This window comes from Sturnira hondurensis, unplaced genomic scaffold (assembly GCF_014824575.4).
Source record: "Sturnira hondurensis isolate 20B ecotype Veracruz unplaced genomic scaffold, ASM1482457v3 Scaffold0015596, whole genome shotgun sequence".
In the NCBI taxonomy this organism is placed as follows: domain Eukaryota; kingdom Metazoa; phylum Chordata; class Mammalia; order Chiroptera; family Phyllostomidae; genus Sturnira; species Sturnira hondurensis.
The window spans coordinates 21,799,495-21,812,988 of NW_028088227.1; the positions used below are offsets into that span (position 1 = coordinate 21,799,495).

Sequence of the window (13,494 nt, forward strand, 5' to 3'; positions counted from 1 at the left end):
ATACAGTTTGACGTCAGGTATTGTGATTCCTCCTACTTTGTTCTTCTTCCTAAAAATTGCTGAAGCTATTAAGGATCATTTATGGTTCCATATAAATTTCTGAAATGTTTGTTCTATATCTGTGAAATATGTCATTGGTACTTTAATAGGAATTGCATTGAATCTATAAATGGCTTGGGCAGTATGGACATTTTGATGATATTAATTCTTCCAGTCCATGAGCATGGTATGTGCTTCCATTTGTTTGTGTCTTCCTTAATTTCTTTCTTCGGTGTTGTGTAGTTTTCTGAGTACAGGTCTTTTATCTCCTTGGTTAGGTTTCTTCCTAGATATTTTATTTTTCTTGTTGCTATATCAAATGGGATTTTTTCCCTGATTTCTGTTTCTGATATTTCATTGTTGGTGTACAAAAATGCCTTTGATTTCTGAGTATTGACTTTGTATCCAGCTGTTTTGCCAAATTCACTTATTAGGTAGAGTAGTGTTTTGGTGCAGTCTATAAGATTTTCCATGTATACTATCATGTCATCTGCAAACAATGACAGTTTTGCTTCCTCCTTTCCAATGTGGATGCCTTTTATTTCTTTTTCTTCTCTGATCATTGTGGCTAGAACTTCCAATACTATGTTGAATAGACGTGGTGCAATTGGACAACCTTGTCTTGTTCCTGATCTTATTGGGAAAGCCCTAAGTTTTTGCCCATTAAATATGATGTTGGCTGTAAATCTCTCATATATGGCCTTTATTATGTTGAGGAATGCTCCCTCTATTCCCACTTTGCTGAGTGTTTTTTATCATAAATGGGTGCTGTACCTTATCAAATGCTTATTCTGCATCTATTGATATGATCATGTGATTTTTATCTTTCATTTTGTTTATGTGATGTATTACATTTATTGACTTGCAAATATTATACCATCTTTACATCCCTGGGATGAATCCCACTTGATCATGATGTATTATCTTTTTAACGTATAGCTGGATGCAGTTTGCCAATATTTTGTTAAGGTTTTTAGCATCTATGTTCATCAGTGATATTGACCTGAGGTTTTCTTTCTTTGTTGTGTCTTTATCTGGTTTTGGGATTAGGATGATACTGGTTTCACAAAAAGAGTTTGGGAGTCTTCTATCTTCTTTGAATTTTTGGCATAGTCTGTGAAGTATAGGGATTAGCTCATCCTTAAATGCTTTGTAAAATTCTCCTGTGAAAGTGTCCACTCCAGGGCTTTTGTGTGTCAGGAATTTTTTGATCACTGTTTTAATTTAATCAACTGTTATTTGTCTGTTCCGGCTTTCTGCTCCTTCTTCATTGAGTTTTGGAAGATCATATTTCTCTAGAAATTTGTCCATTCCACCTAGGTTTTCAAATTTCTTAACATATAGTTTTTCATAGCAATTTCTTACAATCCTTTATATTTCTGTGGTATCCATTGTAATTTCTCCTCTTTCATTTCTGATTGTGTTTATTTGGGTCCTCTCTTTTTCTTGGTGAGTCTGCTTAAAGGCTTGTCCATTTTGTTGATATTTTCAAAGAACCAGCTCCCGGATTTACTGATCCTTAGAATTGTGGCATGGTCTCTATGTTATTTAATTCTGCTCTGATCTTGGTTATTTCCTTCCTTCTACTTGCTCTGGGCTGTCTTCACTGTTGTTCTTCAAGTTCTTATAGGTATAGGGTTAAGTTGATTGTTTGAAATATGTCTTTCTTTTTTATGTAGGCCTGTAACACTATGAACTTCCCTCTCAGGATTGCCTTTGCTGTGTCCTGTAAGTTTTGGACTGTTGTGAGTTCATGCATTTCCAGAAACTTTTTGATTGTGTAAAATTATTCTTAAGTTCTGGAAAACAATGCTACTGTTTTTCTGTATTGAAAACTCAATCCGTAACCATAATAATTGAAAGTAGAATGTGCTATTTTTTAAAAAGATTATATTTATTTATTTATCTTTTAGAGGGGAAGGAGAGAGGGAGAGAAACATCAATGTATGGTTGCCTTTCATGCGTCTCCACCCCCCACCCCAGAATGTGCTATTTTAAACAGATTTATGTTAAGTAAACTTACTGTGCTGATCATTTTGCAATATATACAAATATCAAATCATTATTTTGTACACTTGAATCTAATATAATGTTACATGTCAATTATATCTTAAAAGAAAAAAGGTAGATATGCTATTTTAAAACTTTAATTTTTAAAGTTTTCCTGAGACACAGTAAATTTTCAAATTCCTATCTAGAAAAGGAAAGAAAGAGTGGGGGATGACCTCAATTTATTTATCAAAATTAACTCACATTCAGGTACAATATCAGTGAAGGAAGGACCTGAGTAAAATACAGCTTTCAACTAAAAGGTGAATTGAAAGTTAGACCTTATGATTTCTTGAAAAATGAGTCTTAATGGGTACTTTGCAAAAGGGAGAGGAGACTTGAAGTAAACGGAATTAAAGGTGAAATATGTTTACTCTGATTATTTTAGAGGGTGACCTGGGAGAAGGCTCCGTGACCAGGACCAAGAGTTCCTTGCTTCACCATTTATGATGTCTAGAATGACCCAACTTGTATTTTGTACTCTTTTTAGCTCATTTGAAACTGAGCCAAGATGTTTTCTATTTTTAAACAGGCAAAATAGAAACCAAAATATAACCAATTTATAAAGTTGTTCATTTAGGAGACAAAATATCACATTGTATTTATTGCTTTCTTCCTTATTACTTTTCTGATAACCACAAAGATTGCATTTTCTGTTAAGGTGATTAAAATAATTTTACTAAGGAGGTGCCTGGATGCTTGGAAGAGAGGAAGTATAGTTTATGAGTTCCAAAATAGCGATATTTGAAAACATGTGCATGAAAGAACCTTTGTAAGCATTCTTGTAGTGTTTTTCTTTTTTCTTTCTCAAACTTTCTACCCACACCCAACTTAAAAAAAAAAAAGCTTTGGGTGGAGTTAAGAACTCTTTTCAAATCTTAAACAATAACTGGAAATCCTGAAATGTGTTCTCCTTTATCCAGTGGGGAAAACATTTTAAAGTGCCCCCTCCTCTTTCCCCCTAGGAATTGTTTAGCAAGGGATTTACTTAGTGGTCTCCTGTCTGAACAGAAAATTCAGTTTTAACTGCCTGAAATATGCCATCTGTGTTTCTTTTATCCAAAACCAAAATCCTTCCCCCCCACAATATTACATGGCCCTAATAACCCAGATAAATACAACAACTCAACTATATAAGTAGTGAAATTAGTGAAAGACTTAGAGTAGATACCATGAAAATGTGAAACATTGCAAATATAACACATATAAAGCATATCTGTCAACTTAAATTTTATATATTCTGGTTAATAAGTAATTATGTCTCATATATATATTACCAGGGTGGCGGAGCTATCAGGTGAGAAATAAGGTCACCTAGCACACCATGATGCAGCGAGTGGACCAGAAAATGGGCCAGAAGCCAGAGGTCCGAAGAATGAAGAATCGCTCTGGCACCAGTTCCTCAAATCTACCCCACCTGCAGGGCCCACTCACACATCTACCTGGAAGGGCAGTATCTGGTGGGTGGAGACCACTCAAAAATAAAATTAGAACTTAGTCATAATGTATTTTAAATCACTCTTCATTTTAATTTTTTAATTTAATTTTATTTTTAATTTACTGTATAGTTTCCATTACCATTTATTCTTCTTATTCCCTGCAGTCACCACACTGTTGTCCATGTCCATGAATCCTTTTTCCTTTTTACTCAATTCCTCAAACTCCTAACCTCCCCACCATAGCTGTCAGCCTGCTCACTATCTATGAGTGTCTCTGTTTGGTTTGTTAGGTAAGTTTGTGTGTTAGATTTCACACATGAACGAAATCATGTGGCATTTGTCTTTTGTCTGATTGGCTTATTTCACTTAACATAGTGTTTTCCAGGTCCATCCATGCCAGTATCAAGTGGCAGACGAAGGTAAAACATCATTATATACTCCTATGTAGGGTATTCTGAGCAGATTAATTCCTGTAGATATTATTCTGACTATGCTCTAAAGTAAGAAGGAGACTTCACCTCTTTTCCGCCAAGTCTTCCATGAGAAGAAATTTAATTTTATTTAGAGTTGACATGCATTTCAAAGATTGCTCAAGTTCCATTCATGCATCTTTATTACAGTCTGATCTTTCTTACTTAATCATGATGGTATTCCAGAGGACCCTGAAGTATGATTCTTTCTGGTCTTATTCAGAGACATAATCTCTAATATCAGCCCCAACTCTCAATCTAGAAAATTTACATTGTACCAGATTTTCTATTTTCGGGAAATGGAGGATGAATTATAAGCCATCTCCAAGGACGTCCTTTAGTACTTAGTCTTTCCCGGGCCACCTGAGCCTTCAGAGGGCATGAGGAAGGCCACAACAGGGCAGCTCCAAAGCATTCTCATGTTCACTTGAAAAAGAAAAGGCAAGGAGAACAGAAGCCAGACTATTGTCGCTTTCTGAAAGCCACAGGTAATTCTGATTCAGAAAATTCTCATGTTCCTAATTCTCTACCTTGAATTTCTCACCTTGAAGGCCTGCATAGCAATACTGAGAGTTGTAAACTTTTCAGACAGACTTGTACAACCCTGAAGGCAGTTCCTGCTTCTCCATTTCTCTTTGACCATTTCTCTTCTCATCTCTAAAATAAATTACTCAATTATTATGGAGAAATGCTTAACACAGTCGCAGTGTGTGTGTCTCATTGCTTTGTGTAGCTGGTTATTACTTTACACTGGTGATATTAGCCTATTGGGCTCTACACTTGTTTCTTGAAGTTGCTTTATATGCATTATGTAGAACACTGACATTTCATGTCTCCACTGTTTTTCATTCATAATGTCTCTTTGCTCTGATCTGTACTGGATGAGTTAGACAAACACATGGACAGTAAAACAAACTGGCCATAATTAAATGGCAAATTCAAACTTATAAATCTTTCAACAAAGCAGACAACATAATTTACAATGTTAAAAATAATCAATAACATGAATAAGGTCTACTTAAAACATGGTTATTATTATAAAACAAGTTAAGCAATAACAGTACATTTCTTTTAACTCCCTTCTAATCAAGGCAATGTATTTTATATATTAATTTGCACATTTTGTCAAGTAACACTGGATCATGATGAGGATGTAGTATTTTCAGTAGAAATTTCCAGCAGGGATCTTGACATTTCTTGCCTACATCTATAACTTAATACTTTTTGAAACTATAACTGGGCATGGGGAAGAATGTCAATATTGCCAAATTTGTCCAATACTCACGAGAGGATATTCCCAATATAGGCGTAGTAGGAGCAACAGTAGGGCGTGGTCCCATCGCAGCAGTAAGACCTGCAGTCTTTGCCGCACTGAGCAAGGCAGTCGTCTGCAAAATAAAAACAACACGCATCTAGTTACAGTTCTGAAACCACAGCTTCACGCAAAGTTATTCTGTTTCATACCTTAACTGCTCTTGAGTGCATTTAGATTTTTTATTTAAATAGGCAGAATTCTAAAACATATGCTAGCATCTGAACGTGTCTTCCTTTCCTATTAAACATAAAGCTAGAAAAGACCATTCTTTGAATCTCTTGCATCTAGCACCATAATGGGCAGTCAGAATTGAATCAGATAATGAAGGGAGCAATGAATGATCCAACTAACTAGTCATTCACTTTGTCAACTGAGTTCTTTTAATGATTTTTAAAAGATACAGTCTTTTGACTCTGAGTATTATTCTCAATTAATTTCATTTAATGGAAAGTGTTATTAACATGAAAGATGGGAACTGGAGAGAATTTTAAAATAATGTATATTTTCTCATGACAATGTATTATATGCTTTTCTTTCTTGACCATTTTTACCTTCATAATCAGAGTGTGCCTACACATGGTAATTCATATGAGTCTGCGTATCTTGGCAATACATTTGGTTTGGAAAATAAGAAGTTTCCCTCGATAATTAATTGTGAATAATCAAGAGTTTAATGTCAGATTAAAGAATTAATAAGCTATGAAACAGTGCTGTGTGAGGGGGGAAAGGTATTTTCTGATTAACAAGGGCATGATGGAGCTAACAAAATCAAATTACTCTCTTTTTTTCCTATATGTTTTTGGTTAAGGAAAATTATACCAAAAACATTGAATGAAAATTACCCTGGCTTTTAAATATTTCACTTAAATAATTTATTCTACTTAAATAATGTTTAATACATTAAAGTTATCATTTAGTTACAGTCAGTGTTATAAATTATAATGGGTATGTGAGTTTTAGGTACATGATAAGGAAAACATGAAATATAGTCTGATAATTTAAGTTGCATATTTGAAAATCACAAAATAAGTCATTTTCAACTCAATCTCCAAAGTTAATATCAACTATTTTCTAAATTATGTAAGACTCTTGCTTTTTTGCTCAAGTCACATTGTAAAAAGACATGTTATATTTACATCTGCATGTCCATGTAATTGATTTATCTAGAAAGGAACGTTTCAATTTTGCTTTTAAATCACCTCCCTGCTGAGAAGACTTTTTTCACAAAAGGATGTGATCAAAAAGTAGTCAAGTTCATTCACATTTATCAATAATGCACGCCCTTTGTCAAACAAATAAAAAAAGTTCACGTTTTCTTTCCCTCAATTTTATTTCTACCTCATAAATTAACAAACTTTAATGACTTCTTCTGGTACATGGTAAGAAATGAGAGGGGAAAATAATTACCTTTGTAAAGATGTAGCAACTCTGCTTAAATTTACTTGAACATTTGGAGGACAGAAACACAGTCTAATGGTTTATTGACAGAGTATGCTTTTGGCAGAGTGCATTGAACTTTTAAAGACTGATTATTTTATCATTTTCCCAATGAATGTTTATTACTCTCATTTTTCATGCTGTTTAATTAATTCAAATATTTAGTAAGACTGCTGAGTTGTCTCAAGCGCTTAGCAGGAATGTTTTGCTTCATGTTCTTAAAAGTCACCACAAGCCATTAAGGTAGTAAGGGAGCTGATGGCCCCACTCAAAGCCAAAGCAGCTCCATGAGGGGACTTTTAACATGATGTCCAGGACACGGGACACTAAGCTCTCCACGAACATCAAAGATTCAGTTACTACTCTTGTACTCCAATTGCTATTATTATAAGGACATGGTGTTATCTAAATATTTTGAGCTAGTGTTACAGGAAACCAAGCCTAAAGTCTTGGAGCCAAGAAGCTGGATTTTACCTACAGCAGACAGGGACACCATGTCACGCACTGTTCATATTCTCATGGCATTTTCCAGCACTCTCGTCTGCTTCCCAGAACGAAAGGACTGGAAGGGTGCATTTCACAGCACAGCAGCTGTGTTCACAATCATGGTATTTCCAAACATACCGCACAGCCCGTTTGAATATGTCGGTTGCTTTCTCCACTGTATTTGAGACTAATTCTATGAAGACCAGAGGTTGAATGATATAGGAGCATTTTCTCATTTGTAAAAAGATGACACATTCCGATTGTCTTTAAAAAATAAATAATATTGTTTCTCCTCTTCATTAGTATCTTTGAAAATCATCCCGTTCAAACTTTTTTCAATGACCTTGATTAAAGGCATGATCTGAGAGAAGGTTTCCCACCCCACCCCCACCCCACCTTAAGGAATGTGTTCTACAGGAAAAGCTGCATTGGGCTACAAATACTTGTTCAGAAACCTTCAGCTACGGTCCAGCTAAGGCTAAGCGCGGAAGGAAAGGGAGGGGACCGAAGGCACTGGCTGAGGACACGAAGGCAAAACCTTGGCGGAGTTCCGTCTTTGTAGCCTGCTCCGGGAGTTGGATAATAATGTAAACACTTCACTGGGTTTCTTTGCAAAGGCAGCTCCATGCTGCAGCCTCATGCTCCAGGTACAGAAACCTTGTTCCCAGTTCCTTAGCAAATGGAATATGAATGCAATGCACTTGTTTTGGGAGAAGTAATTCAGATTACCGGCAGCACATCTACTTGTGTTTTTGTCCCATTAAGGCTGACAAGTCACCTAGCAGGGTGTCTGAACGATTCTTGTTTCTCCTGTGCTCCCCCATCTCACCTCAATCCTTACTTCCAGCTGTAAATCTTAGTCCCAACCAATCTGTTTCTGCATGGACATACCTCCTGGATTTTGCCTTTAACCACACTATGTCCTGTTACTCCATCTCCTATGTCCAATGCTTCCTCCCCGTCTTTCAAAGGTCTAGTTCCTAAAAGTCATCCTTAACTCACTTTTTCTGAGCAAATATTGATTGCGCCTCACTTATGGGCAAGGCATTTTAGCTAGTCTCTCAAACTATTCTGCTGAGCAAAACAGACACCATCTTCATGGGGCGTAATTACATGCCTTGGCCAGCAATAAGACCCTCTCCTTTGGGCACTGATAGGACAGGATTACACCTCTCCTATGACTCATTAGAGTAATGGGCACACCTTATCTCCTAGTCAAGACTCAGCATGGCCTCTGTTCTATGTATCACTCACCACATCTCACACAGTAAATAGCAGTTGAATGAATGTGGCAGGCGTGACAAAGCCTCTGAAATTAGGACTTCAGGAATTACTACCAAAGAACACATTAGCAAAACACTTCTTACCAAAGACACTAAGTCAACCAATAATATCAGCATACTTTGTAGCTCAGCAGGGAGAGACATGGAAGGATACAAGAAACGAATGGAGAGGAAACTTTCTAAACCAACCCACTAAGCTGCCGGTAGCTCTGTGGGTTTGCTGAAGCTGGGGAGCTGTGCACCCAGCACTGGAAGAAGCAGACTAAGGGAAGGAAAAGTGTGCAAATCAGAAGCTCTGTGTTTACCACAGGGAATAGAATAGACAGTTGATTATGAAAAAGTTGATTTCAATGGTGGTTGAGTAAGGGCAAGTGAGGGTATTATGGTTTTATCTGCTGAGTTCCATTTTCTTATTTTTATATTCTTTTGATAAACAGAGGAGTTGAAAAGAGTTAACATTGCTTCAGATAAACTAACACAGAGATAAAACTAAGATGAATGCAATTGATTCTGTTCCTCAAATTCTGAAAACCTTGTGTGATTTAAGTAAAATAAATAAGTGTAAACAGATTAGAATGTGGAGTTTCCTCATTAAATAAGTGCCTTTCCTACTTTTATAAATTTCTGCATTTTAAGTTTACATTTTCTCTATAAGAAAGTATCTTTAAACTAACTTACAGAAACCACTAATTTTCATTTTAATAAACAGACTCAAAATTTCCACAGGAGTTATTGTGTCTCACTTCTGGCAAAGCTGAAAGAGCAATTCAATCTTTTGATGAGCTGATCATGTTGCAGAATGTCTTTGTTTCAGTATGTTATCTTTATATATATTCAAGGTACTGTACACAAGTTTAGTATTATAAGGTCATGGGTACCAGCCTATGGTTTTTGCTATTGGAAATTAGAGAAATGAAAATATTTTGCAAAACCTTTTGCTTTTCGCTTGTTTGGGGACTAGAAAGCAGATGAGAAACTCATGTGTAATTAACTTTATACATGAATAAGCAATGAAAAGCCATCATTGAGCCATGTATCAATCACGAAAAAAGAAAACCACTTTACTTCATCAATTATTAGCAATTATCACGAAGAGTAATTAGGAGGAGGGAAATGAGATGGCCATCACCTGCCAGCAAGTGCTTAAGCAAATCCATGAAACACAGATTAGACTCTGAGTGAATTGATGGATGTCTCTCAAAAACCCTACGTTTGACTTCAAAGCATCCAGTTGTCCAGGCTACCTCACTTGAGAATCATCTTCTAAAGCAAAGGTCTATGGGTATTTATTTCCAAAGGGAAAAGAGGAATATTCAGAATGGGAGAGTGGAGAGGGTAGTGAATATCGAAATGGAAAAGTCACTACATTAATCTATTTGAAAACTTCAGCAATATCTCTAGACTTCAAGTGATTTAAAAAAATGTTTTCCTCCCAACCCTTAACCTCCAATCACCTCCTGATTCTTGAGTCGTGGATGCTGGATAAATGTTACTCTATTCAGAGAGTAAAATCTCCCAAAGGTGGAGTTAGGGCTTGCTTCCACGTTGCTTCGTGGAGAGGAAAAGAAAACAGAATCAAAGAACAGAAAATTAGGGAAAGAAAATTTTAAAAAGGAAGGAAACGTCAGTGGAAAGGGCACGTGAAAGGAAAAGAACAAAACAAACCCGCGTGGAAGTGGAGCCGAGGGTTCCTGCCCCGTCAGGACCAGACAATCTGCGCTCCCTGAAAGTCCCAGTGCGTTGAGCTCAAACCGCGTCGCCCTGAGTGTGACCCAAGCGCAGCCCCAGGTCCCCTTCCCCTCTCCCGCCGCCCTAAGTCACTGACCTGCGTAGATAAAGAGCAGAACCAACTTTGGAAGCAAGACCCCTGGACCCCTGAGCAGCCTCCGCGCGTCCATCCAAGCCGGTGGCCGGAGGTTGCGCGCCAGGCCAGACAGACAGACAGACTGGAGCTAGGGCTGGCTGGGAGCGAAGGGAGAGCCCGGAACGGGAAGGGGATGGAGGGGACAGGGGGCGGTCAGATGGAGACAGCAGTACTCCCGAGAGGGGAAGCACGCGGAGACCTGGCCATTGCCCGGCAGCCAGAGAAAGGAACCCCGAGGTCCGTGCCCCACACTGCTGGGGAGGAGGTCTCTTTGTCCCTCCCGGAGGAGCTCCGGTGGCGGGTGGGTGCGGCAGCCGCTACTAAGGCCTGGGCCACCGGGGCTCACATTTCAACTCTGGGGTTGGCACCCTACGGACCGGGGGCGGGGGTGGCCCTGACTCCTCCCTACGCTCCAGTTCTTTCTTCTGTAGTGACCCGGGGGCATGACTTTCTCCTCTGGAGGAACTTCTAACTCTTTGCTTTGGCTGTTGCTACGTTCGGAGTTTAGCAAGCTGCCTGTTCACCCTATCCTCCACTCCCGGTTTTTTCTCTTTTGAGGCAGTGCATGAAGAGATGAAGAAGACCTTACTTTTTGCCTTTAAACAAATGAAGGACATTTTCCAGGTGGGAGGTATTGGACAAGGAAAGCTAGTGACGAAAATACAGAATTGGAAAGTACACAGAGTATGTAGAGTATTTCTTTTGAAAGCTGATAAAATGTTTATTTGTTAAACGCTCAAAGCGTTTCCAATAAAGTCAGGTAAAACGAAACAAAACAAAAATGTACACTGTGGTCACTATGATTTGGCCATGCAATGGAGTTACTGGCCTATGTGATTAGACAAGAGGAAGAAAACAGAATTATGAAAACTGGAAGGAAAATAATCACTTGCAATGGCATGCTTGTATATGTAGAAAATCAAAAAGAAGCAACTATATATTATAGTTCTTAACGAGAGTTGAAAGACTAAAAACTCAATAGCTTGTTTTTATGCAATTAAAAATCAGAAAGTTTTCAGTTACATGCATGAAAGAATAAAAGACAGAAATAAGTAAATAGAGATACTTCTCTTGACTGAAAAAATTCAACAGTATGAAGATACCAATTTTCCATAAATCAACCTATAAATCTGGGTATTAAACTGAACTCAATAAAAATACCAATATAAGTTTTTTCAAACTACTCTGATTTTAAAGTTTACATGAAAAATAAACATGTAAAAATATTATGAAAAATGAGTGAATGGGATAAGCCTTAACAAGTAATAAATATAACACTACAATCATTAAAACAGTTTTAAAAAATTATACCTAGGCTCAATGGGACAGAATAGAGAATAAAAAAAATAGATACATACAGAAATTTAGTTTATGGTTAAAAAAGCATCGTTCTAAAGTAATGGGTTACACAATAAAGTATGTTAGGGCTATGAGTAGGATTCTATGAAGTCTTATCTCCTTTCATCAAAATCAATTTCATATGAATTAAACATTTAAGCATAAATATGCAATTATAAAATTATTAGATAAAATGAGATGATGACATTTAAATAATGATGGAATAGAGAATGCTTTTCTATGCATTATTTAACTATCTCAGAAACCATAAAAGAAAAAAATGAGCAATTCAAGTCCGTAGAATGAAAATTTCCTATGTGTGACAAGTCAAACATTTGACTGGCAATAATATTTCTGATGCATAAGATAGAGGCCTGATCTCCTTAACACATAAAGAGCTTAAAAACTGAATAAGGTAAAGAAAGCAATCAATATAAACTGAGCAGGAATATCAACAGATATGTATTTGTTTTCCGTTTCTTCTACTATTCTAAACATTCTACTATTTCTTACTCCCCGCAAAGGAAAAACAGGAAAAATCAATTGATAGTGAGACATAATTTTTCGTGTAACAAATAAACCCTCCCATCCCAAAATATCAACTTTTAAGGAGAGCAATGTAATGACATGCATCAAAATTCAAATGCACACAAAGCTTAATTTAGTCATATCTTTTCTAGGAATTTGTCCCTATAAATATTCTGCTCCATGAATGTAAGAGGGTGGGATCGTATATCACTTCCCAAATAAATGTAACCTGAGATTCCTAGTGTGGTTTGTGCCTCAGTGCAGGCCCAACCCTGAGTCTGATCCAACACAAAACTTGGTCAATTCCTCCTCTCTCAGCTCCAACAGCTGATCTGTCACTAAATTCCACTAATTGTACACCCAACCACCACACAAACATATTTGTATTTCATCCTCTACTTCTGCCCTAATCTCAGCTCTCAGAGTCTCCGTTATAAACAGTCTCTTTGCCTCTAGGGATATTCTCTAGACTGAAGCTAGAACGTTTCTTGTGAAACTATAGATTTAATCGCACTCACTCACCTGTTTAAAACTCAGTGGCTTCCTATTGCCCTTAGGTTAAAATCCAAATATTTAACCCATGGTTTTGGAAAAGTTTCATCACTTGATTTTGTCCCTCTCAACCCAATCTCAGCAGTCTTCTGGGGAGCATGATTTCTAAATAACTGGAAGGACGGCTGGAGTCTGCAGGAAGTCCCAGATACATAGAACTTTAAGTCCTAAAAGAAGAAGCTACAGATGTAAGTCAGTGTTTGCAGAGTTGGAGAATAGTATTGAGGATTCTTGCAATGGTAAGATGCTGGCTTCCACGAAGAAACTGGGTGAAGAGCCCCGGATGAGAAGGGGTGGGGTGGGGACAGGCATCAGGTGATGGAGAGAGACTACTCCTGCCCAGTTGTTGCACACAGCATTGGGAGAGGCTGGCTATAACCATAGGTGTTAATAGTAAGCTATAGTCAGAGTACTATAGCTCTTCCAGCTTACTTTTGAGAAAAGAGAGCCATCTGCTCATACTGTCAGTAGAATGGCTAAGCAAGCTTGCTTCCTGGTTCTCCATTTTGGAATAATTTCACCATAAAATACTCAAGAAACCCAACCCAGCTGACTTCCAAAGGCAAAGAAAGATATCAAACCCTGTAAGAAAATATGATACTGTATAAAGAATGAATTTGAAGGAAAAATAAAAGATATCTTATTATATTATCAATATAACCACAATAATACAGTATTATTATAATATATAATC

General features: G+C 37.2%; 1 protein-coding gene across 1 annotated transcript in view; it reads right to left on the reverse strand.

Moving 5' to 3' along the window:
• CYYR1 (cysteine and tyrosine rich 1) overlaps positions 1 to 10,752 on the reverse strand; it is a 90,761-nt gene extending 80,009 nt beyond the window's left edge. Inside the window, exons 1-2 of the mRNA XM_037065135.1 lie at positions 10,344 to 10,752; positions 5,283 to 5,385 (exon numbers count right to left, since the gene is read on the reverse strand). Coding sequence (XP_036921030.1) covers positions 5,283 to 5,385; positions 10,344 to 10,416 — 176 coding nt within the window. The 5' untranslated portion in view covers positions 10,417 to 10,752. The remainder of the gene's footprint in view (positions 1 to 5,282; positions 5,386 to 10,343) is intronic.
• Positions 10,753 to 13,494: the final 2,742 nt, after the last annotated feature.